Here is a 27,628-nt window from a genome sequence, read left to right as displayed (position 1 = left end):
AGTGCATCACCCTGCTTTAATCCATCTAAGGTAACAAATGACGTCGATATTTCATCCGCAACCCTTACACTTGATTTCGATCCGTCCAACGTTATACGAATCAGCTGTATCAGTTTCGCCGGAAAACCATGTTCAAGCATAATTTGCCATAATTTATTCCGTTTCACTGAATCATACGCCGCCTTGAAATCAATAAACAGATGGTGTGTCTGCAAGTTGTACTCCCGGAATTTATCAAGGATTTGTCTCAGGGTAAACATTTGATCCGTCGTTGATCGGCCCTCACGAAAACCTGCTTGGTATTCGCCGACGAAGGACTCTTTAAGCGGTCTCAATCTGTTGAACAGAATACGGGACATAATTTTGTACGCCGAATTAAGGAGGGTTATTCCTCGGTAATTGGCGCACTCCAGTCTGTGCCCTTTCTTAAAGAGAGGGCAAATGAGGCCGTCCAACCAGCTAGCAGGCATTTCCTCGTCTTCCCATATTTTCGACATAATATGGTGCAGAATTTCATAAAGCTGCTCACTGCCATGTTTGAGAAGTTCAGCCGGGAGCTGGTCCTTCCCCGCAGCCTTATTGTTTTTCATTTCTTTGACAGCTTTTTTAACCTCATCTAGTGTAGGTGACTCCACAGCTTGTCCATCGTCGCTAATATTTATTCTGTTCACCGATGCACCGTCACTTCCTCCATTCAACAAAGTCTCGAAGTGTTGCTTCCACCTGGCAGCCACTTCAGTTTTATTTGTCAGCAAATTCCCTTGTTGGTCGTTGCACATGACGGGAGATGGCGCTGTCTTTCTCCGCACGCCATTGACAGACTCATAAAACCTCCGCATATCGTTCTGCTCCATTTTTTCCTGCGCCTCACTATAGTCACTTGTTCTTCGTACTCTTTTCTTCCTGCGGTGGGTTCGTTTTCGGCTGCTCTTGCTTCCTTGTACCGATCTCTATTCGATCGGGTACCTGACACCAACATCCGGCTTCTGGCAACGTTCTTCTCGTCTGTCACTCTCTGACACTCCACATCGAACCAACCCGTCCTGGGTCGCCTCTGTGCAGTGCCTACCACTTCTCGTGCTGTTGTACTCACCGCTCCATGGATCGACTCCCACAGATCGTTGATGTTGTCGCTAAATTCGATTGCACTTATCCGTTCGTCGAGCTTCTGGCGGTACTCAGCTGATACTCCTTCCGCCGACAATCGCTGGATGTTGTAACGCATCGTAAGCTATGATCTTTCGTTCGATACAGTTGCCAACCGTGATCGAATTTTACTGCCAACGAGATAGTGATCAGAGTCAATGTTCGGACCTCTGAATGTCCGCACATCGATAACATCCGAGAAATGGCGCCCATCCACCAGAACATGGTCTATCTGGTTGCAAGTTTCACCATTTGGGTGTCTCCAGGTGTGCTTTCGGATGTTCTTTCGTGCAAAGTAGGTGCTACTGATGGCCATCCCTCTGGCAGCAGCAAAATTTACTAGCCGTAGGCCGTTGTCATTGGTGGCGGAGTGAAGGCTCTCCCTACCGATTATGGGACGGAAAAGCTCCTCTCTACCGACCTGAGCGTTAGCGTCTCCGATAACAATTTTCACGTCATGCTTTGGGCACTCTCCATAGGCACAATTTTACTACTGTGACTTTTTTTAATTGATTGTGATTTCTAAATGTACTTTATATTTTAAGACAATCATTGGGGCCTCACAGAGCCTGTTGATGTTGTAAACAAACAAATAAACCAACCCCCCCTCCCCCTTATGAAAATTTGCCACAAGGAATCGGTATGAATTTGGGATTGGGAGGCCGGTATGTAGACCACACGCCCATCGACGCTTGAATACAAGGTTACGGCGTATAAGAAGCACTGTTGGTCGAAGATTCATAAGGCAGCAGTTATGAATTTCGATTGTCCTGTTCGCTGGGTAAACCCCAGTCAGTAGTTATGATAATTGTTTTTTTTTTTTTCGCGTTACGTTATATTTGAGCAGACCCTTATACCATTTCATATCCATGGAGCTTTCCACGCTCGGTAAAGGTAGCCTCACACCTCGGGAATTTGGTCCGCGGATTTTTTCCCCATGCATTTTTGCATATGCGATGTTTTTAGGATTTGGGCACGGAAAATCAAAATCCCGGCCCCCTTTAAAATACACGGGGGCAAAAATCCAGCGGAAAATTTTCCCGAGGTTTTAGGTAGCCTTAATGGCGGCTTGGTCGATGTGTAAACATTATTCGATCACTATGTACTTTTTGACACTAGCTGGAGGAAAAATCTCTGACATGGCCTTTTATCCCTTCCCCTCATCCAGGAACACCACTGAGTTTTCTTCTAGCTAATGTCTAAAAGTACAGTGACCGATTGATTTTTACACACCGACAAGCCGCCATTACCTAAAGGTAGCCTCACACCTCGGGAATTTGATTCGCGGATTTTTTCCCCATGCATTTTTGCATATGCGATGTTTTCGGGATTTGGGCACGGAAAATCAAAATCCCGGCCCCATTTAAAATACACGGGGACCAAATTCCGGCGGAAAATTTTCCCGAGGTGTAATGGGGCGAACACAATGCTGCGTCATCGCAGACTTCAACTTCATCGCATATGGCCGGATCCATATGCGATGAAGTTGAAGTCTGCGATGACGCAGCATTGTGTTCGACCCTTAAGGCAGCCTTAACGTGGAAAGCTGAATACTTTATCCGGCCTACCGATAACTACCGATTTTCATAGAGTCAAGCTACCGATGTTTATCAAAATATAATCTGGCCACCCTGGCCTTAACTAAGTTGCGCTTACCTGGCTGGTACAGCCCTGATGGTACACTGTCAATAAACGTCAAAAGTGATTTTTTCTGGTGGCATCGATCGGCATTTAGAAAAGTTTGTTTTTCGGAAAATTTTGTGATAAAATAAATTGCATGTTCAGTAAATTCCTTGTTCATGTGCGATAGGGTTTATTAAACTGCTCTTCGAGAAACACAGTGGCGGAACGTTATGCCAGTGAAGCAGAAGTTTTGATTTTAGACCGTAGCCTGATCCAACGAATTGGTTTCCTTTTTCGACTTTATCCCCTTGGAAAGAAGTGCGAAATTATGTGCGATCCACTGCGGCGGGTGTCGAAAATAAGATGTCTACACCTGTAAAGCGTAAAATTACACTCGAGCTAAACCCAAACAAAAAAGTTCTCCCCAAAGATCGGCCCAGCGTGTTCCAGCGGCTCGGCACCAAAAAATTCCAATCGACGCTCATCAGCGGAAGCGGACCCGTGAAACTACATACGGAACAAGATTCGGTAAGTAAAATGTAAATACTTAATTGACCTAAGTCCTGTAAATTGTAGCCTGTCCTTACATACAAATGTACTTATATACAATTACAAGATTAGGTAAGATTCACAATTAATATTTGTGATGGTATGAAAAAAGGTTTTATTGACGTAGGACTACGCCTTTATTTGCGAGACGGATTCCCTCACCCACAGTTCAAAATTTTGGAAAAATTAGTCACAAGAAAATGATAGGGTTTGAGTCAATTCGATAATTATATACGGATATTCCTGAGTTTGTGATCAATCGATTGCAAGTTTATCTAGGATTTAAAATCACTATTGAAATCAATTTTTTTTTTCAGTAATCTATTGATTTAAAACACTATTTGTTCCTACAATCAGTAAATTATCCCATGATTTCATTCCCCTCTAATAGTTTCTACCCGTCTATTCGGTTCATTAATGGCATATGTTCAAGAGAAGAGAATGATTTTAACGCACTTCCAGGCACAGATGTCCTAAACAGTTGGCAAAAAAATCTGCTCTTTTACCTACATGGATACCTGGTTGGCTATTAGGCTTTAGTTGAAAACCGAAGTGAGCTCTCGCGACGATTGAGTTTTCCTTATTTCCTGATGTAGCAACTGCATCGCGACTAGTGCGCATCTATGCAACCGACGTGTGCCATCATGCGCACTAGTCGCGGCGTAGCTGCGACATAAGGAAATGGAAGAAAACTTGATTGTCGCGAGAGCTTACTTCGGTTTTCCACTGGAAGTACAATACAGCATCGTATCACCTATGTCTGGCGTATTATAGAACTCCATAATCGTCAGTCTTTTTTCTAATACGTTTATTTAAAGGCTCACTCGCCGTAACCAGCTTTGATACTTGATACTTGATGGGCTACAGCTCTTCGATGAACCTACGCCGAATGGAGTATCCTTCTCCACTGGAGTCGATCCTGGGCCAACATTGAGCGCTCGCAGGTCCTCTTCAACTGCCATCTGCCAAAAGCCATCGTGTACGCGGCCTTCCACGAAGCCTGCGGCCTCTTCCGGGCTCTCTACTACATATTATCTTCGCTTGACGTTCTTCCGGCATACGAACAACGTGACCAGCCCACCGTAGTCTGCCGTGTTGTATAAGCTTAATAATATCCAGCCCTTTATACACCTGGTACAATTCGTGATTCATGCGACGCCGCCAGATACCGTTCTCCTGTTTACCGCCGAGTATTGTCCGCAGCACCTTACGCTCAAACACTCCGAGAGTGTTTAGCCTCCTTTAACGTCCATGTCTCGTCGTAACCAGCTTTACGGAGCCAAAATCTTGATTACCAATTTCTGGTGTAACCAGTCCCGCTTTTATTTTTCTTCAATAATATTCTTTCTTTGCGTAAAACATAAACAACCCTGTCGTTGTGTTCCGTGTTTGAGAAACACTGATTTTTTTGAACTTTTTTGGATTTATTTTCTTCCTTCCTTTTTGAACGCCGTCGCTTGTGTGAAACCTCAGTGTAGTCGGCAGATGAGCTCGATGTGTATTCGTCTATGTCAGTCCATTCGTCTTCCTTCTCTTGTCGTCGTTCTTCAACAATAGATTCGTTCGGCGGCGATAATGTTTGCAGTTTGCACAACGGTTTGCACAACGGTTCACGGGAGGAAAATCGGCTTGTGTAAACAACTCGTCGGATGGCTTGGGATGTAGAGAAATCTTTACATTTTACTCCCCGATGGACCGGTTGGCTACATTGCAAACAGGATTTGGGCTGGTTTTTGTATGTTAGCATAGTAGTTTCGTTTCCAATAGTGATGAACGATGGAATGTGTCGGAGCAAATTCATCCTTATCACACGCACCCCATTCGATATTCCGGGAAAATAGTGTTTCCACGTTTCATCCCTGATCGAAATAACTTTTCCGAATTTCAACATGAAATCGGTTATTGTAGTGTGGCTTACTGATGGCGGAAGATCGTGTACCCGAATGGTCACCGCCTCACAGTCGACGAAAACAGGAATACGAAACTCACTATTTCCACAACGCATTATTGGCGATTAAAGGTTGCATGAAGAAGAAGAAGCCGAAGAATAAAAATAGACGGGGAAGCACACGGGAAATTTTTAAAAACTCTTCTCAAAAATTTTAGAAGCATTTTATTCAAAACGGAAAGCAGTACGGGGTTGGACTTTTTTTGTACTGTATCAAGGGTGATATCACAAAATAAAATTTGAAATCGGAAAATTGCGTTTATTATGCAGTAGAAGGAAAGTCCAACCCCGTACTGCTAACCGTTTTTAATTAAATTATTCCTAGAATGTTTGAGACGAGTTTTAAAAAACTTCCCGTATGCTTCCCCGTGCAATTTTTTTTTCAAATTTCATCCTTCGACTTCTTCTTCTTCGTGCAACCTTTATTTGCCAATTTGCTTCCAGTTGTGCTCCGTCTGATAACGTAACACAACTTCTGCTAAATGCATTTCGATTAGCACACAGTTATGCAAGAGTTATGCAACTGTATGCTTTTCACATTAAATTCCTATAAAAAAGCTGCATGTATCCGCAAGTAGGTCCCACCAAAGCGACCGTGTGCCCCTCAAAGCGCATAAGCCCAAGTCCTGGTGTTAGGTGGGAAGCTAAACAGCCCTGACACGACGGCCCTCCGACGAGACAGGAGGTTTGCGCAGGCCCAATAAGCCGCCTGGAAAACCAATAATTACGAACAATATAAGAGATAATGCGACTCGATATAATCGGCAAAGACCTAGGCGACGAATAAAGGATCACGATTGGAAGCTTGGAACATGGAACTGCAAGTCGCTAGGTTTCGCATGTTGCGACAGGATGATCTACGATGAATTACATTCCCGCCGACATCCCATTCGACGTCGTGGCGCTGCAGGAGATGGACAGGACAGAAAGTGTGGAAAAGCGGGCATCGAGCGGCTACCTTCTACCAAAGCTGTGGCACCACGAACGAGCTGGGAACCGGCTTCATAGTTCAAGATGCGCCAACGCGTGGTTGGGTGGAAGCCAATCAACGCAAGGTGTGCAAGCTAGGATTAAAAGGCCATTTCTTCAACTATAGCATCATCAACGTACACTGCTCACACGAAGGGAGACCCGACGACGAGACAGAAACATTCAATGCACAGCTGGAGCAGACGTACTATGGATGCCCACTGCGGGGCTTCAAAATCGTCATCGGTGACATGAACGCTCAGGTAGGAAGGGAAGAAATGTATAGACCGGTCATCGAACCGGATAGTCTGCATACCGTATCGAACGACAACGGCCAATGATGCATTAACTTTGCAGCCTCCCGAGGAATGGTAGTCCGAAACACTTTCTTCCCCCGCAAGAATATAACAAGGCCACATGGAAATCACCTAATCAAGTAACGGAAAACCAAGTCGACCACGTTCTAATCGACGGTAAATTCTCCTTCGACATCACGAACGTACGCTCTTACCGCAGTGCGAATATTGAATCCGATCACTACCTCGTTGCAGTATGTCTGCGCTTAAAACTCTCGACGGTGTACGATACGCGTCGGAGTCGTCCGCCGCGGCTAAACATTTGGCGGCTACAAGACGGTAAGCTAGCCCAAGACTACGCGCAGCAGCTGGAAGTGGCACTCCCAACGGAAGAGCAGCTATGCGCAGCATCTCTTGAAGATGGCTGGAGAGATATTCGATCCGCCATTGGAAGCACCGCAACCGCTGCACCAGGCACGATGGCTCCAGATTAGAGAAACGACTGGTATAACGGCGAATGTGAGCAGTTAGTTGAGGAGAAGAATGCAACATGGGTGAGATTGCTGCAACACCGCACGAGGGCCAACTAGGCACGATACAAACGGGCGCGGAACAGACAAAACTCGATTTTCCGGAGGAAAAAGCGCCAGCAGGAAGATCGAGACCGTGAAGAGACGGAGGAACTGTACCGCGCTAATAACGTACAAAAGTTCTATGAGAAGTTGAACCGTTCACGTAAGGGCCACGTGACACAGCCCGATATGTGTAAGGACCTAAGCGGGAACCTTCTTACAAACGAGCGTGAGGTGATCCAAAGGTGGCGGCAGCACTACGAAGAGCACCTGAATGGCGATATGGCAGACAACGGTGGCGGTATGGAAATGAACCTAGGAGCACGCGCGCAGGACATGCGACTTCCGGCTCCGAATCTCCAGGAAATCCAGGAGGAGATCGGCCGGCTGAAAAACAACAAAGCCCCTGGAGTTGACCAACTACCAGGAGAGCTGTTTAAACACGGTGGTGAGGCACTGGCTAGAGCGCTGCACTAGGTGATTACCAAGGTTTGGGAGGATGAGGTTCTGCCGCAGGAGTGGATGGAAGGTGTCGTGTGTCCCATCTACAAAAAGGGTGATAAGCTGGATTGTAGCAACTACCGCGCAATCACATTGCTGAACGCCGCCTACAAGGTACTCTCCCAAATTTTATGCCGCCGACTAACACCAAATGCAAGAGAATTCGTGGGGCAGTACCAGGCGGGATTTATGGGTGAACGCTCTACCACAGATCAGGTGTTCGCCATACGTCAGGTATTGCTGAAATGCCGCAAAAACAACGTGCCAACACATCTATTTATAGACTTCAAAGCCGCATATGATACAATCGATCGGGACCAGCTTTGGCAGCTAATGCACGAAAACGGATTTCCGGATAAACTGATACGGTTGATCAAGGCGACGATGGATTGGGTGATGTGCGTAGTTCGAGTTTCAGGGGCAATCTCGAGTCCCTTCGAAACGCGTAGAGGGTTACGGCAAGGTGTTGGTCTTTCGTGTCTGCAATTCAACATCGCTTTGGAGGGAGTAATACGAAGGGCAGAATTTGACACGAGTGGTGCGATTTTCACGAAATCCGTCCAGTTATTTGGTTTCGCCGACGACATTGATATTATAGCACGTAACTTTGAGAGGATGGAGGAAGCCTACATCAGACTGAAAAGCGAAGCTAAACGGATTGGACTAGTCATCAACACGTCGAAGACGAAATACATGATAGGAAGAGGCTCAAGAGAGGTCAATGTAAGCCACCCACCACGAGTTTCTATCGGTGGTGACGAAATCGAGGTGGTTGAAGAATCGTGTACTTGGGCTCACTGGTGACCACCGATAACGATACCAGCAGAGAAATTCGAAGACGCATAGTGGCTGGAAATCGTACGTACTTTGAACTCCGCAAGACGCTCCGATCGAATAAAATTCGCCGCCGTACCAAACTGACTATATTCATTTATTTAGTTAACATCTAAACAAGAAGCATAATCTTCAACATTATTTAGAGGAGTATCTTAATATTTGTGATCAACTGAACTGTGCTATAAATATCGCATACAATGAATATAATTTAAAAACTGAACGTGAAATCAAGACAAGTCCAAATCATTTTTTCAGCTATGTGAACACTAAATTAAAATCAACCAATTTTCCATCGAAACTTTATTAAATGGTAGAACAGGTAATGGTCCAGAGGAAATATGTAATTTGTTTGCCCAATTCTTTAAAGAAGTATACACTACCCACTCAGAAGGTGATCGAGATCGCGACTTTTTCGATTTTTATCCTGAGTTTTCAAATGACGTTTGCGTGAACCATCTGAATGTACACGAAATTTGTGATGCCCTGAAACATCTAGATGGGTCTAAGAGCTCCGGACCCGATGGAATACCTCCACTGTTTATTAAGACTCTAGCAATTGAACTTACTGCTCCATTATTCTGGATTTTCAACACTGGAATCAGGATGTTTTCCGTTAATATGGAAAAATCATTTCTAGTTCCAATTTTTAAATCTGGTATAAAATCCAATGTTCGTAACTATCGTAGAATTGCTCATGTAGATTCGATTTTTAATTTGAACAAATATTTTTTCATTAACACTTGCTTCGAACAATTTCGGTATGCAAGATACCGAAATTGTTCGAAGCAAGTGTTAATGAAAAAATATTTGTTCAAATTAAAATCGAATCACATCTAAGCAACACGGTCTCTTTAAAACTCCTTCGACAGCAACAAATCTAACAGGATTCGGTAATGATTTTTGGATGCAATGGATAGTGGTCACCATGTAGAAGCCTTGTACACAGATTTTAGCATAGCTTTTGATCGCGTTGATTTACCCATGCTTTTGTTCAAACTGCAGAAGATGGAATTCAACCAAAACTTCTTCATTGGCTTGAATCGTATCTAACAGGTCGGGTTCAAATTGTAAGATTCAAAGGAAAATTATCAACCCCAATACAAGCCGCTGCTGGAGTTCCTCAAGGATCTCATTTAGGTCCGTTACTTTTATTTTATTTGTAAATGACCTCCTTCTTGTGCTTCATAAATTAAATGTCTTAATTTATGCAGATGACATGGAACTTTTCCTAAAAATCAAAACTGTCGAGGATATCGATACATTCAAAGATGAAATATTGGTATTCCATACATGGTGTAGTCTTCTACAGTTGAATATAAAAAAATGCAACTCAATAACCTTCAGCAGAAAACGAAACATACTCAGCGCAAATATTAGTTTTGATGATCAGAACGTAGTAAGAAGCAATAGAGTAAGAGATTTGGGAGTAATATTGGATTCAAAACTAACTTTCACCGATCATTATAACTTAATTGTAAGCAAATCCAACAACATGTTAGGTTTTATAAAACGATTCTGTTACAATTTCCAGGACCCATACACAATAAAAACACTATATACAGCTTATGTAAGGCCAATCTTAGAATATTGCAGCATAGTTTGGTCCCCATTTTCAGCTATTCATGCCAACAGAATTGAGTCAGTTCAAAACAATTTTATTATATGCACTACGAAAGTTAGGTGGACCGAATTTCCATTGCCACCATATGTAGCTCGTTGTAAGCTCATCAATATTCATTCACTGAAAGTGCGTCGAGATTTAGCAATGGTAACTTTTATAAACAATATTGTTTCAAACAGAATTGACTCAACGGAGCTATTATCAAAACTTAATTTTTATGTTCCATTACGATCTTTACGACATCGTCTAATATTCTCCGTAAATTATCATCGAACAAACTATGCAAAAAATGGCCCAATGAATCAAATGATGATCACTTATAATAAACATTGTGACACTATTGACTTATCGATGTCCAAAACACAGCTGAAACAGATCTTCTCTCGTATTATAAGCTAATGACACTTTACAATAAGTTTAAACAGTATCAACATTATTTAATGTTATTTAGAATAGTTAAGAATACAAATGTAAATAGGTCTACAATTATGATTGACGACAATAAATAAATAAATAGATAACACTGAATCAACAATTTGACGCCACAATGCACGGTTCGAGGCCGCATCTCTCCATCCTTGGATACGCCCCACGGTCGCCAAGTCGTTTTGCACCTGGTCTGCCCATCTCGCTCGCTGCGCTCCACGCCGTCTCGTACCTGTCGGATCGGAAGCGAACACCATCTTTGCAGGGTTGCTGTCCGGCATTCTTGCAACATGTCCTGCCCATCGTACCCTTCCGGCTTTAGCTGACTATCTACAAAACGTTTATTAGACCGGTAGTTCTGTACGGACACGAGACCTGGACGATGCTCGTGGGGCACCAACGCGCACTTGGAGTTTTCGAAAGGAAAGTGCTGCGTACAATCTTTGGTGGTGTGCAGATGGCGGACGGTACGTGGAGGAGGCGAATGAACCACGAGCTGCACCAGCTGTTGGGAGAACCATCCATTGTTCACATCGTGAAAATCAGAAGACTGCGGTGGGCCGGGCACGTAGCCAGAATGTCGGACAGTAATCCGATGAAAACGGTTCTCAACAACGATCTGACGGGAAGAAGAATGCGAGGTGCACAGCGGGCAAGGTGGATCGATCAGCTGAATGGAGAAGACTTTTATGTGCAGCACAGGCCACTCCGGCCTTAGTCTGGTAATAAATAAATAAATACAAAAACGGAAAAGCAACGCGTGTCTTACGTATTTTTCCGAAGACTGATTCGATATCTACGATAACTACTTCGCGACGACTAAAACATGCACTGCACAACGCTTGCTCGATAGCTACTCGCACTGAACACGCACTGAACCGATTAACTTTATTACCGGCCGCACAATACAGAACGCAATATTTCGGTAGATTACGCGATCGTTCTGCTGTCCGAAACAAGAGAAAACACGCACCGAACTCAGAAAGGGTTCACTTCATTTCCCATACCTTCTAAACGCTGCGATAATTACATTATACTTTCGATGTGATCGGCCATGTTTCCACCTTCCTCAAGCTTTAAGCGCAGTAGCTTTTGCAACAAGTGTATTTTATTCACCAATGATGACCGGTGGTGTACACTTTCCGCAAAGCCTCGCATATGCCTTTTGCGGTTTCAGCTTTCATAACGTGCGTTAGCTGATTGTTCTCCAATGCAAGTCCGATGATTGCTCGAGCTTTTCCATCTTTTTCCAACCAAGCAGCGTCTGGTAGAACCGGCTTCTGGCAAGAGACCATGTCGTGCACTGCATATGAGCGCATATTTGTAACATATGCATTTTTTTTAAGAATTTAGATTACGTCTGTGAATTGTTCAATACAATTAGTAAGTCACTGCTAACGCAAGGGGAGCAATATAGACAATACTATCTTTCTTACATGTGGTAAGCCCGAATTTGTTGGGGCGATTTACAGACAATTTACAAAAACGAAAACGCAAATGTTACATTCATGCGATGGGGGGCAGTGCAGTTCTTCCTTAATCAAAACCAGCTCCAATCGGAAACGCCACGTAGCATAGTTTGTTTTATTCAACTTTTCCACAACGATTTTTGCGTTCGTCATTTTGAATTTTTCAAGCGCACCGATCTGGGCCCATAACATGTTAGTCAAAACTATGAAATAAAACACAATTATTATTGAACAAAAAACTAACAACTATTTATTATTACCGAGTCGTTTTAAAGTACACATTCGATTGACTGAAAAATTAACCGAAGCTTCAAGGCCATTACAAACCGTCTTTACATAGAAAAAGTCTACGCCGGAATATCTCGGAACAAGAAAAATGAGAAAAAGCAGATAAATGCCAAACGTATGAGCTTTGCCGTTCATTCCATGTTGCCTATTTGCAAATGTTCCTCTACTAATGTATTGTTTTTTATTACTAAAACCGGGTCAAACTATTAACTAACTCCTGAATATGTTGTTCAACTTTCAGGTATTTCTGAAAATATTTGAAAACGAAAACATGTTAGTATGAAAGGAGGACATTCCATTTTTTTAAAACTCCTTTAGGATATCACATGATCACCCTACTTACAAGGAATTCGAACCCAAGTACGCAATACTAGTGCCGAAACTAACTAATTTACGAAGGGCTTTGTAATTAATTATCTCAACGATATATTTCTTCTTTTTTTGTTACAGACCGTCAACAAGGAAGAAATCGTCAAGCGTATTGTTGGCTGTGACGAACCCGAACCGGTTCCGCCTCCCAAGGTTGTGGTTGTGCCGGAAAGCGTTTCGGCTCACGCCAGACTTATCGAGCAGCAACTTGCGGCCAAACTTGGCAAAGTCATCGTTAGCAGAGGGGAAACTATTGGAGCCACTGGTCCAGCAAATCTTGTGTCCGTTCCTAGCCGTAGCGAGACCAAAGCTAGCGGTGGTGGAGCACATAGCAGTTCGTCAGTCATTGAACGCCAAGCACCAGGTGTCGGCAGCAGTTCGGACCCATCGAGAGGGGGCGGCGGTGCTAGCGGAAGTGGTGGCTGGGATCAGTCCAGCCTGGAGAATGCTGATCAAGACATTCTAGAGCGCAAACGTAAAGAGTTACAGCACGAGCTGAAATTAGAGATGGATGCCAGTGGCGGTGGAAACAGCCACCATCATCACCATCACCACTCGTCGTTGATGAAACAAAAGTCGGCCAAGGAAACTTTGGTGGTGAAAAAGGTCCGAAAAGTACCAGCCCCACGGAGGTCTTCTTCTAGTTCGGACAGTTCTAGCAGCAGCGGTTCGGATTCATCCGATTCCGATTCAAGCTCTAGCTCCAGCAGTTCCAGCCGTGATTCTAGACGCGTTAAAAAGCGAAATATTCGACAGAGACGTGATTCCAGTTCAAGTTCGGACGGGGGAGCCGGCAAAAAGATAATAAAAAAGCACACTAAAAAGGTGTCGGCCGATGCAACTAAACGAATTGTAACTAAGAAAATCGGTGGCCATTTGACCAAGATTCGCGTAAAGAAAGTTACAAGTCCTGGTGGAACTACCAGCCACATAAGGAAAGTTGCACGTGAAGTATCCCCCAGCGGTAAGACACCAACCAAGTATACCGTCAAAAAAGTGGTGGCTTTGAAGAAAGATAAACATGCAGTGGTAGTTGATGCCCGTGATCGTGTCCGTGATAAGGAACGCGAACTGGCTCTTCGAGAAAAAGAACGTGAAAGAGAAAAGGAACGTTTGCGTCTGCGTGAGCGAGAACGTGAACGAGAACACGTTAAAAGTCGCTCACCCAGAGCACACATTCGATCCCGTTCTCCGCGGTCACGAATGTCCCCTACGGCAGTTACTGTATCAGTCCGTGGGCGGGAGAAAAAGAAATCGCCTGAAGGATCGCGATACAGAGAACCGCCTGCAACAGTAGTGAGACGTCCGGAGCGTTCTCCAGAACGCATCGACGACCGTCGAAGACACGAAACGCTAAAAGATCGAGAGCGTCGTGAGCGACAAGAGAGGGAACTGGCGAGAAATAAAGAACGCGAAGAAGCACTCGCCCGTTGTCAGGAACGGCAACGTGAGCGCGAACGTTTGGCGGCCACAAAGGAAAGAGTCGTACCGCGACGTGAACGAGAAAATCCCGTTGACGGAGGGTTAGAAAAGCCCGACCGGCATCGCCCAGTAGAGCGTTTGTTGCCTCGCCCAGCTGAACGCGCCAGAGCATTGGCTGCGGCGAGGTCACCTGGCAAGATTGATCATGACCGCAGTCGTACTCCAAACTCGCCGCGAAGCCGCGACCGCATGCCCCGCGAGAGATCGTTTGATCATGGTGGTGTGGAAAGAGGTAGGTTATGTGATTTAAATATGCACTAGTTCAATACTAAATGTTATGCCATTGATAACAACTGGGCTGTATTTCTGGTACAACAAAGTTGTACCTAGAGGCTGTCATTTTACTCCGAAAGCGAACTTTTTATTAGAGATGCACCGAATCGGCCAGCCGAATAATGGTGAAATTTTTATTAAAATTATAGGTATTAGGGGAGAGTGTTCCCAAAACGACCCTCTGGCCTATCTCACAGATGACGTTGTCGGCGAGCATGCTTGTATTGTCAGTAGAATATTGCCACAGCACTACTAATTTGGATGTAGGCAGACATATTCCAAGGTTGTGTTTTTCGGAGGTTTCGAGCCATATTGTGTTTTTACTAGGGACGTTCCGATATATCGGAATATCGATATTTTTGTTTCGATATCCGATATTTTAGTATCGATATTTTGACGTAGAATTACGTCTTTCAGAAAGATAGGGGGGTCATTCCAAAGTTTCAAATTTGGGACCGTCACGAAAAGAGATCAAGGAGTACGAGCCAATAACTCATCCGTTTTTCAACGGATTCCGGAGATTTTGGTATGAATCGATCATTAAACTCTCTAAGATTCTATACAACTATTGCAAACAATTGATTCAATGCATTTAACTATTGAAAAATAAATTTTATTGCATATCGGTTGAGAAAACATACTGGAGGACACGCCACCGTAGTAGGATGTCAAATAGCGGGCTTTGCACAGTAGGCGCCTCCAGCAGCACGTCATTCAGAGATAAATTTGACAAGGTTTTCGCAGATGCGCCAAACACCACACGTAATTTGGTTATCGAACTGTCGTATTTGAAAACGCAATGATGTGGTAAATAGTAAGCCCCCGTAGGATTCTTTTCCTCATTGCTTAAAATTCTAGCGTGTCTGAGTTTGTTGTATTTGCGAATGAAGTCTCCATACCTCTGCTTCGTATCAGGATATTTCTCCAACCTGTTCTCTAGAGCCTTGAATCGTTTCTCCGCTTGCACTCGGGAATCGCCAAGTTCACCAGCATCTTCGCGGAACGGAAGTTTGACCACATATATTTTATTTTCACCCGTAGCATATGTAGTCACAAAATGCCGTTCACATTCATCCTTCTACAATGGTTCGATTGTTTGCTCATCAATCGTCCAGAATCGCTTCATCAGCTCGTTCAAATTTTCATCACCGCCATTAGTAGGACCCAAGATGAATACACCACTAGGTGTTCCAATCTGCCAAATTCACTATTCAGCCATCTTGGATTTTAGTATGGGAGAGCCAGCCGGTTTGTTTTTGTTTTGCACTGAAAATGAATTTTTCACCCCCGCCGTCTTCTCTTCCACAAACTTGGCAGATTGGAGCACCTACTACTGTATTCATCTTGGTAGGAACTGCATAATAGAACACTCCCAACGTTTCGAACATTCCATACTGGTCCAGCCACCAACCATCCTAGATGACTCTCGTGTAGCAATGGTAATTCCGTAGCCATTCTAATCTTCCCCATCTGCATCATTTCAAAAATATTTCCGTGCCTATCAGCATATCTATTCAGCTAGGATCGAAGAATCTCGGATCAGCCAATTGCACTTCGGTAGGGCTCGGCCAGCCTTGGGCGTCGAGCCTCAACGAAGGAAACCCAAGTAACCAAAAGTTCCTTTAAGAGTGTGTTTTTCGATTAAGCAGCTCAGTGAAGCTGATTAAGCGATAAACGTACTCTTAAAGGAACGTTTAGTTGCTTGGGAATGCTCCAGTTGCCCCAAGTAGTTCGAAGAAAACTTGTAATCCGTTGTCCTCGACTTGGCAGTAACATTGACTCTGAATTTTACAGTTGTTCTACTTCCATTTATACCGATAATTGATATATCCGCACACCGTTTTATCAAGTTCAACACATCACTCATTCTTTCCGAAACGAAATTTGCCATTGCACTTGAATCTAGCAGCGCGCGACACTTGTGCACTGCTCCACCAGCATCAATCACATCAACAATAGTGCCAGTAGCACCTGCTGCAGAGACTCGTTCGACGAGACATAGGCTTCACATTTCGCGATGATATGTGGTTCTTCAATGCTTGCCGAACTACCGGCATTTAAAACCCGTTTCAAGGCCGCCGTTGCTTCAACGTTCTCGATCTTGTCCTTCGGATGCATCAAGGCGTGATGCTTGTTCTTGCACCCACACCATCTGCTTCCTTCAACCTTGCAGTTGACCGTGCCATGTCCACGTTTCAGGAAACATAGACCTAGTTGTTTTGCCTTTGCCGACTGTTTACGTCATCTTCTTGAACATTTCATAATTATCGACCATATGGTCGTTATTGCATACAGCGCAACTCGTTTGCTGTAGGTAGCCGCATGCACCTTGCTTGAGGGAGGTAACACTCCGCTTCGTTGGTTGATCGGTGTTCTATGTTTGAGTGTGTTGACAGGCAACTCACACCTCTCCAGCATGGTACACCGCTCTCGTAAAAAATCCATCATTTTACCATATCCCGGGAGCTCTCCATGTTCCATCGTGGCCTCCCATGTCTCGCAGGTTTCGTTATCGAGTCTAGAAATAACCAAGTTCACGATGATCGCCTCCGATAATTTATCTGTCATTTCGAGATTGTGGAACTTGAGTGACTCCAGTCGTTTTTCCACAACATCAAGTAATGCCTTCAGCTATGCATGGCTCTCTTTTGCCATTGGTTTCAACGCCAGTAATTGAGTAACTTGACCTTGAACCACCATGCGAAGATTCTCAAACTTCTTAGTCAATATCCTCTATGCCCCATCGTAATTATTGTCATTCAATGTCTGCTGGTCGATAGCACCCTGTGCTTTGCCGACTAGTGCTTTATCGAGGTAATATAGTTTAATAGCTGGCGAGTCTCCAGTACACTTGTCTACAATATCCTTGAATCTGTCTTTGCAGTGGCGTCGCGTGGAATAATTGGGAACCTGTTCAAAAATGTTCAACAATCAAATATCATTCTTAATAACCCTTCAGCACGTGCGCGGTGTGGCGCCACTCGTCGCTAGCACGCTTTAGGCCATAGGCAACGTTCTTGCAACAAATGGTGCCCTACCAAATAACTATGACTGGCGTCATCAGTGACCATCGGAAAAATATCTTTATAAAGCTCACTTTTCGTTGTTGGCCGTTAGCAAGGGAAAAGCATCATGCAACCATTTGATAACCAATAAGTTTTCATTGAAAGAGTACCCAATCAGGAGAAAATAACAAATTTTTATCATATTGTGTTTCTGAGTTCAACCGTTTTTCTAACATAGGCTGTAAACTTGGTTCAGGATGTTGTTAAAATAACTAAATTTTCTAACAAACCAATGAAACTAATAACTAATTCTGTTATAATTTTGTTAAGAAAAAATGTGATAATAATTTATCATAACTCGATTATATCAACGGTTGTTATAAATAACTGATGTTGTTACAATCATGTTATTATCTTGTTTTGCTTGTTTGTTGTTGCTTGTTTTTTGTTTGTTTGTTTTTGAATTCCTAGTCGGGTAAGGTTATGCACATCATTACAGCTATATTTGAGCCACATATAAGACATCCACATGCAGAGACATCCTCGAAATATATGAACTTGAACAAACAATATTGAAATAGAAGAGAACTACGTTCAAATAATTATGATGAACCAAGCTGCTCCTCACGAACTAAGTCAAATATGTAACTGTTGTTACTACTGGCATTCGTATCATCTGTAGTTTTGTATTCCGCGCATAGTTGAACGACTGGAGAATATGTCTTTTGCTCGTTCAAATTTGAAGTTGAACGAGTTGCAACGAAATGTGAGAAGGCGTCGATATTATGCTCGCAGTGTGTTGCAGCACTTTGTTCCCAAACAGACGAATAGAGAGAAAATTTTCCTCACAATTCTCTCTCATATTTTCTTCTTCGTTCACGTCGTAAACTTGAACGAACTGCGACGCCGTTTCGTTGCGAGGTTTGTTGCATCGCTTCGTGTTCTACGCGTAGGTGGACAGAGACAAAAAAAACACGTGTTTTGATGCAGGAGTGTCTTTTTGTGCATTGGTAGGATACAAACAACCAAACGCCTGAATACAAAAAGGAAAGCTACATGTTTGCCTATGTTTCAAATGTGTTGACTGGTTCAGAAACAAAATTGAACGTAGCTGTTGCAACAGTTTTCTGCCAACCGGTGCAACTATGTTTTTGAACACAAGATCAAAATAGACCATATAAACATATTCTGACTATCAGTTTGTGCAGGCAAGTGGCCAGCTTTTCCGGGCCCATCTTGATGAGCTCAGCTCCGATACCATCCTTACCAGCTGCTTTATTGGTCTTTAGCTGTTGAATGGCATCCTTAACTTCCCTCAAGGTGGGGGCTGGTTGGCTTCCATCGTCCGCTGAGCTGACGTAGTCATCTCCTCCGCTGCCTTGACTTTCACTGCCTGTACTCTCAGCGCCATTCAGATGTTCCTCGTAGTGCTGCTTCCACCTTTCGATCACCACACGTTCGTCCGTCAAGATGCTCCCATCCTTATCCCGGCACATTTCGGCTCGCGGCACGAAGCCATTGCGGGATGCGTTGAGCTTCTGATAGAACTTGCGTGTATCTTGAGAACGGCACAGCTGTTCCATCTCCTCGCACTCCGCTTCTTCCAGGCGGCGTTTCTTCTCCTGAAAAAGGCGGGTCTGCTGTCTCTGCTTCCGTCTATAACGTTCCACGTTCTGCCGGGTACCTTGCTGCAGCGCGACCGCCCGCGCTGCGTCCTTCTCCTCCAGAATCTGTCTGCACTCTTCGTCGAACCAATCGTTCCGTCGACTTCGACCCATATACCCGACGTTGTTCTCCGCTGCGTCGTTAATGGCTGCTTTAACTGTACTCCAGCAGTCCTCAAGAGGGGCCCCATCGAGCTCACCCTCTTCCGGCAACGCTGCTTCGAGATGCTGTGCGTATGCAGTGGCGACATCAGGTTGCTTCAGTCGCTCTAGGTCGTACCGCGGCGGTCGTCGGTACCGAACATTGTTGATGACGGATAGTTTTGGGCGCAGTTTAACCATCACCAGATAGTGATCAGAGTCGATGTTAGCGCCACGATATGTCCTGACGTCGATAATGTCGGAGAAGTGCCGTCCATCAATCAGAACGTGGTCGATTTGTGATTCTGTCTGCAATGATGATCTCCAGGTGTACCGATACGGGAGGCTGTGTTGGAAGTAGGTGCTACGAATGGCCATATTCTTGGAGGCGGCGAAATCAATTAGTCGTAGGCCGTTTTCGTTCGTCAGCCGGTGAGCGCTGAATTTTCCAATAATCGGTCTAAACTCCTCCTCTTGGCCAACCTGAGCGTTCAAATCTCCTATGATGATTTTGACGTCGTGGCTTGGGCAGCTGTCGTACTCACGTTCCAGCTGCGCGTAGAATGCGTCCTTATCATCATCAGTGTTTCCGGAGTGTGGGCTATGGACGTTGATTATGCTGAAGTTGAAGAACCGGCCTTTGATCCTCAACCTGCACATTCTTTCATTGATCGACCACCACCCGATCACGTGCCTTTGCATATCGCCCATCACTATGAAAGCTGTTCCCAGCTCGTGTGTGTTGCCGCAGCTCTGGTAGATGGTATGATTACCTCTAAACGTTCGCACCATTGATCCCTTCCAACAAACCTCCTGCAGCGCTACGATGCCGAATCCACGGTCCTTGAGCACATCGGCGAGTATGCGTGTGCTCCCGATGAAGTTGAGAGATTTGCAGTTCCACGAACCGAGTTTCCAATCGCTAGTCCCTTTTCGTCGCAGTGGTCTTCGCCGATGGTTCCGGTCCGTACTCTCTTGTTGATTGTTCATCAAACACAATGTTATGTCTTGTAAAAAGTGGAAACTGTTCGTGCATTTGGTCTATTTTATTGTTATTCCTTTGTCAAGGTAGTCTAAGACTATTATTATGTTCTAAGAAGTAGCTTAATCATTTCTAAACTGTCAATATCTATAATGTACTAATGATCAGCTATGAGTCAGCTTTAGGATTCACTTTTCGGTGGCAAAGTAAAGCTTCATCACGCCTATTCCCTACTATTAATAAACATTATCGAGAGTGAAGCCGTCATAAGATTGTTCATATGCCATCATTATAATGTTTGGTATTTTTTATTATGGCTCTTCGAAGTGAGACATAACAAAATAAGACTGGCACCACGTTCTTAGTTTTGAAAAAACTTCTACTCAGTGAATCCAGTAGTCATTTCCCTACGAATGTCGTGAATACATTGTGTAGCAATAAATGCTTAGCTAGCTAAGTATAAGCGTGGCTACGACTCATCGTCACATGGAACGCATCAGAAAAGTATTTGCCGAAAAGAAGAGAACTCACAACGAACGAGAACAGACACGATGTCCGTTGGATTACATGCATATGCCGTAAATTGGTGCGTCAATGCCAGATATGTAACGCGGCACAAAACAAAAATAGTCAACATGTGATACCACCACGACAGGATATGTCTTTGGTTGCCATATCAGTGCTAATGGCGTAAGCCGACCCACCGCGGCAAGGTAACATATCCGAGGGGAAGGATATTCATTGATACGCCAAACAACTTGTTCATAAAATTTTGTGAATAAACTTGTTTCTTGCTTGTTGAAATGAGAAAGTGAAAGTTTGTTTCTTCTCCGGTCGTGTTTCTCCAGTCGTCAAAGTTTAGTTTTAGTAAATCAGAAAGTGAAAGTTTGTTTCTTATCCGGTCGTGTTTCTCCAGTAAGCGGATCGGCCGGTCATCGAAGTTTAGTTTTGCTTTGTGCGGAAGGCAAAACGATCGGCCGGTCGTCGTAATTTTGTTCTGCTTTGCGCGGGTGAGTGAATAAATCAGAAAGTGAAAGTTTCAGACAGCGAGAGTGTTATTTCCCATCCCATAGATCGCATCACTTACCGAAGTGAATCCAGATAAATTATCCTTTGTAACTAAAACAATATCCTATCCCAAGACAATCGTGGAGATGCAGAGGTGTTCTCGGTCTCTAGTAGCAACGAGAGTCGGACTAACAATCCTCCCCTTCCTATATGACCGTAAGGACGTGGCCGGCGCCGTTATTGACTTTAGATATTTGAGCTCCCGAAACGTGTACATTGAGAATGGGTAGCTAGTCCCAAGCCCCATTTATTGTGTTCTCTGTACAATTTCGCAAGTTCTAGTCAATCACGGAGTAGCAACTACGAATTGTGCGGTCATAATGCTCATGCTCATGCTCATGCTCAAACTTGTTTCTTGCTTGTTGAAATGGTCCGTTATTTCATGTTTTACTTATTCAGGGCAATGATTTGAATGTCCTTGTAGGATTGTGAAGTGAAATTGATATATCTGAAGCATTATTATTGAAATATTCGATTTGATTTTCACATATCCCATTTACCCACTTTCCCACCGTAAATAAATTTTCGTCTTTTTCAGAATTTCCAAATCACCATGAACGACGTAGTCGTTCAAGGGATAGAGAGTATGTTACTCCTATTGTGCGAGGTGCCAGAAGTCGTGATAGCCCATATGATCGTCATAACACGCAGCCCGCTCGAGACACCCGAGACTATAGAGAGCCCGAATCTCGCCCTGGCCCTGCTTACGAGCGGGATAGAGGACGTGGCCATGACTATGCTCGTAACGAGTATCCAGATGACCCTCCTCCACGGCGTGAGCTCGATAGAGAATGGGAGCGCGAAAGAGAGCGTGAACCAGACCGTGGCCCACCACGCGGTTACGACAGACGTGACGACCATGGTCGAGAGTGGAATCGCGATCATGGTCCTGCAGCACATAATCATGGTCACGAACAGGATAAGTACCAAGGGCCATCTAGAAATTGGGAAGAACCACGCTGGAAAGAAGCTGATGGATGGGTAAACGAAAAGGAACGTGGAGACTGGAAATTCAAAGAACGGGCATGGGAGCACGATGACCATCCGGCCGTCGGCCCGCCTACACATAACCATGGTGGCGGCCGTCGTTGGCAGCATAATCACCCGGAGCCAAACCAAGGATCAAACTGGCATGGAAAACCTAAAGAGGATATGGATTTCAGCCCACGTCATAAGTTAGCGGGAAGACTTGGTGATAGAGTTGGCAATGACAATGCTATGTTTCGACGGCAACATCAAGGTCATCAGCCAATGTTTCACGGTCACGGTCGCAAAGGACACGTAGCTATCGGCCCAGGTCGGTTCGGAAACCAGAATAAATACAGTATCAATCGCACGCCACAAAATCTTGGGCCTCAACATCAACACCAGCATCAACCCCCACCCCATCAACAACAGCAACAGTCACCACAAGGATTACAATCACTTGTGCCTCCAGGACCAGCTTCATCGAATCAAATGAATCAACCAGGACCAGCTCAGCCGGGACCATTGATTCCTGAAAGTAGTGCACCGGCAGCCACATTACCGACAGCTAAGCAAGAGGATGACCTTCCGCCTCTCGTTCAACCGGCTCTTCCGCCAGTAGAAACTCCCCCTAGTGAGGATTGTCAAAACCAACCAGCTGCAGCTATGACGCCTTCCACCGGTCCTACCGACAGTGTGACTTCCGTGCGGACTACAGAAGGAAACGAGACTACAGATGTTCCGATCGTTCCCGATGTAGTTGACCCAAGAATGGCTGTTAATGTGGATGCTACTACTGATAAAGTTGTCGTACCAGTAGTGCCTCCGCCTGAGCCAATGGATGAAGATAATCTCAGCGAAATTAGCGATGACCCGGATGATATCTTGACTAGAGAAGAGGTAAGTGCAGCAAGGGGTTGTCCATAAAGTACATCACGCTTCATGCAATGAATTCAGCAGTTTGATGCAAACAGAACGACGAAGTGGGAAGAGTGTTTGCATGATGTACCTAATGGAAATCCCCTAATATTTCTATTGTTCACCCTATGCATATCTTTGATCCGTACCTCAAAGCAGCTTTGTTGACCCTCGGTATTAATTTCTTTGCTTCATGCTGCACGGATTGACCTTGCGCCTTACGGAATAGGAAGATGATTTCTCCAACTCCAAACAGGCTACTGGAGGATCTACTGAACAGCTTTGCACCGCAGTTCCATCAGCATCCATCCCGATGATTCACAGTGGCTCGTCCTCTGTGATGATTCCTTCGCAGGTGCTTCAAAATCATTCACAGCAGTCCACCGCACAACAGCTCTCGAATCAACAGCAATCTTCCTCCGCATCGGGACCCAGGCGTCCTTTTTTATCTAAAGCTCGCTACAAATCCTATGACGGGTGTATTGGGGGTCCCATCGGACCCATCCCTGATCTGTACGCGAATCTCGACGACATCGGAATGTCGTTTCGTGTCGGCACCGGAGTAAGCCGTTTGAATTTGTTATCTTTTTGCTTTTAGTTGTGTTGTGGCTTTTTGTTGTTGTGCTGTTATCTATTTTGCGATACAGTTCAAAACCTCGTATTCTGAACCTGAACGTTTTCTAGATGCCAGGGGATTCAGACGTATTTGGTTTCCATAAGTTTCAATATAATTTGGTTGGATTCAAGTTTGGGCGGGGTATGCAATCTACGATAAATTCGGCCTACCTTATACATAACAACTGGCAATAAGAGCATCGTGAGTTACTAATAGATAACTTTCGCTCAATCGAGAACGTGGGTTGCGCATCATTGAATTTATATCCTCGGTTCAGATTTTTCTACGCTGTTTGAACTAAAATCTATATCATAATGAATTGCTCCGACAACTACGCTGCGCTGCCAAGCCATTGCGTTTATGTTCTGGAGGATTTCATTTTTTCTTTATGCGTTATGACAGTTGGCATCAGTGCTATGCGCCATCACTAAAATATTTCGGAATCCAATTAAAATTTTCTACCGTCAAACGGAGTGACTTACAACACTTTTAGGTTTCTCTCTCCATAATTATAAAACAAAAAAAATCCCATTCTACTAGTATACGATACTTTGAATGCGTCATCATACTAGGGATTATACTGTAATCAGGTATAGGTACATCAATAATAAAACTATGAAAATAATATAAAAATGATTGGTGTTGCAAGTCACCCCTTCTGTGAGATGACTTGCAACACTGAGTTTGAATTCTATTATAACATGTTCTTAAACAACCTAATCCTAGTGATTCTGAATCCTTTGGGTCATTCTTCAACGCTGTTAATCCAGGGGCTTTATATCCACACCTTTCCTGCTGCCAGGAAAATGCATCATTTGAAAAAAGGGGTCATATTTTTTAATTCTTTATTCTCCGTGATTTTCTATTATTTTATAAGTTCATCACGTAAGGAATCATATCTTCCCTTGCCTTTAACTGAGCAAATACATGAATTGAAAGAAGTAATCATATCCTTTCTTGACTACTACCGGGCAAAAGAACCATAAAATGAATATATCTTCGTTTGTCGTAAATCGAACAATAGAAAGAAGAAATCATATCTTATCTTGCCTTCTGCCGAGTAAATCCATCCTGTCAAAGTACGGATCATATATTCCCTTGTCTTACATCAAGAAAATTCCCAAATTGAAAGAAGGCATCTATCTTGTCTTCTACGGGGCAAACGCATCGTTTCAAAGCAGGGATCAAATCTCCCTTGGAGGAATCATATCCCCCCTTGTCTTCAACCGGGCAAATGCCCTAAATGAAAAAAGGAATCATATCCTCTATTTCAAAAAAGGGATCATCTCTTCCTTGCCTCAAATCGAGCAAATGTCCAAATTGAAAAATAGAATCAAAACCTCTCTTGTCTGGTGAAATTCATTTTCTTGCTCTTGCTTTAAACATTGCATTTGAAAGGTGGTGACGCCTTGTTGATCGCTATTGAATTTGATAACGATCGGTCATTGCGTTCAAAAGTTATAAAGAAAATGGTGAACCAAACCAAAAAGGTTGGTGTCTTAGCTAAATGCGAGGAAGGCAGTACCACTACTAGAAAATTCAAATGTTGCAAGTCATCCCCGTTTGACGGTAATTTGACTATTTGTTTATGTTCATTTAGACAACTTAATGTTGGCTAGATAGTTTTTACGTGAGAGACTCTTGGCTGATTGATGAATGATGAGTGGCTCGTTGTAGCTCAAGTGTAACTCATAGGCTGTCTGTGAGCGACTCTTGATTTACTTGTAAATCGTATCGTTTCACTCAGGGCCGGATTTAGCCGAAAGGGGGCCCCGGGGCCAACAGGTTGTGGGGCCCCAAAATGTACAAAAAAGTTAAGAAAATTATTTTGAGCTTTTTAGTGGAATGTCTTCACTTGTCATAAGACGAGTTTGTACAATCCCATTGAATGGATCAATCAAGGTAACTCATTTTGCACTCACCACATCGAAACAAACGGCGACACTGTATACGCATATTTCTATTCATGTTGTTTTGACAGAACATGTCTACGGTGGCTCGATCTGTTCGTTTCATAGCGGCAGTTTTTGCTTGATCCATTGATCCATTTGATTGATCCATTCCACCACTTAATTATATCTTGACAGATACGTATTTCGACCTCAACAGTAAGGCCGTCTTCAGTGTCTCGTACTAAGACGAGTAAGTAGTAAATCGAGTCAAGTACGAGACACTGAAGACGGCCTTACTGTTGAGGTCGAAATACGTATCTGTCAAGATACAATTAAGTAGTGGAATTCAATGGGATTGTGCAAACTCGTCTTATGACAAGTGTACAAAAAAGGTTGGGTTTGGTACATAAGAATTGTGGGGCCCGGGGCCACGGCCCCTGCCCCTCCCCCTAAATCCGGCCCTGGTTTCACTCATATGATAAATTGATATAATCGTTTATGCATACAAACAATAAACATACTGAACTAGGTTTTATAGTTTTTTTTATGTTCAATTGATATTTTTACTCATTTTATATAAATGTATATGTTGTTTTCATTATTATATTACATTTATGTTTTTCTGAAATATTTACTCCCATCTTCCGAACATAATAAAATCTTAATCTCTTCTAGGAGATCACAAATCAACTGAACGAATCAACTAATGCTGGCGATAACAAACAAGATGCTGGCGATTCTAGTGTTCCGGATTCGTGCAATCCAATGCATGCTGGCCCTGAAGGAACTCAGCCACTGTCGGCTCAGCGTCCCGATGGTAATGTTGAAGCTGCTTCGGGCGGCAACAGCTCAGAAGTAAAGGATTCAAAAGAAGCCGGCAAATTGCATGCTAATAAGGAACTGAAGGAAGAAATGGATCTCGACTTTGAGGAAATATCCGACGGCGAATTAGAAGAAGAAAACAAATTCAAAGGTAATCTTCCATGTTATTATTATTATTATGTTGGTTGCACAATGATCAAACATTCAATTTGCAGGTCTAGGTGACGCCCTTGGAGTTGATTGGGCCAGCTTGGCACAGGAAACTCGTGCTAAACTCAAACCGGATCAGATAATACCAGTTTCTGCTCGCAATCGCTGGAAGGCACATCATATACTACTTGATATAGGTATATCGGTACGTTTGGCTGGTGAGGCTTACGCGCAACGCGTTCTCACGGAATCTAAAGAGAAGTTACGCGAAGAAATCGAAGAATTCAAAGCCGCGGCCGCGCAGCAAAAGGTTGTGGCGATAAAAAAGGAAGAGGAGGAACAGCTTTTCAATGGGGTCAAAATAAAGAAGGAAAAACTAGATGAGGATGAACAAAAAGAACAACAAACTGAAGAAGCTGCTGTCAAGAAAGAAGATTCAAATGAGAACAATGAAGTTTCCGAACAAGAAGCTAACCTAGCAGATATCGACAAAATCCTTCATCCGGTAGCGTCGGTACATGTGGCTATGCGAGAGCGCGCCCGAGCAAGACGAAATTTGATTCTTTGTGCTGCCGGTCCGAACAGTCGTGCGTTGAGCGCCAGACGTGACTTGGAAATTCGACGCCAATTGTGTGGCTTCCCGTCGCAGGAATGTAACGAGCGTATAACAGAACATCAAACAGCCCCAACCAACCCTGAGTTGCACGAAATGGTAATGAAATTGTATCAGACAACCATGCAGCCGAAGAAAATTGAAGTGCAGTAAGGAAATTTTAGATGTTTTAATTTCTTCAATTGTAAGGAAGAGGACCTTCCCTTCAATAGATTATTTATAGGATTAATGACGTCTATCAAGTATTCAATGTTTCACTAAGCAGAAAGAGCATTTTACCCTCTATTCGCCCAACTGTTTCTAGACCACAATGCATCTAGTTGATCCGTAAAACATATATTTTCCTTGTCTTGTAGCGTATCTAAACCATACTTGTCGATTCTGGATAATGAAAATAAAATTTGATCAAATGGTAAAATAAA

General features: G+C 43.7%; 1 protein-coding gene across 2 annotated transcripts; it reads left to right on the top strand.

Annotated features, from left to right (window-relative positions):
* Positions 1-2,838: 2,838 nt before the first annotated feature.
* LOC134205609 (fl(2)d-associated complex component-like) lies at positions 2,839-27,628 on the top strand. Of its 2 annotated transcripts, XM_062681011.1 has the most exons (6): positions 2,839-3,297; positions 12,696-14,328; positions 21,768-23,095; positions 23,343-23,675; positions 26,297-26,594; positions 26,659-27,628. In XM_062681011.1, exons 1-6 carry the CDS (start codon positions 3,133-3,135, stop codon positions 27,357-27,359), a joined length of 4,458 nt encoding a protein of 1,485 aa, XP_062536995.1. In that variant the 5' UTR covers positions 2,839-3,132; the 3' UTR covers positions 27,360-27,628. The 2 variants fall into 2 exon arrangements, with proteins under 2 accessions (XP_062536995.1, XP_062536996.1); XM_062681012.1 differs by lacking the exon at positions 23,343-23,675.

Source organism: Armigeres subalbatus, chromosome 1, assembly GCF_024139115.2.
Source record: "Armigeres subalbatus isolate Guangzhou_Male chromosome 1, GZ_Asu_2, whole genome shotgun sequence".
NCBI lineage: Eukaryota > Metazoa > Arthropoda > Insecta > Diptera > Culicidae > Armigeres > Armigeres subalbatus.
Note: the sequence above shows the minus strand (reverse complement) of the source record. Positions and strands in the feature narration are given on the sequence as shown.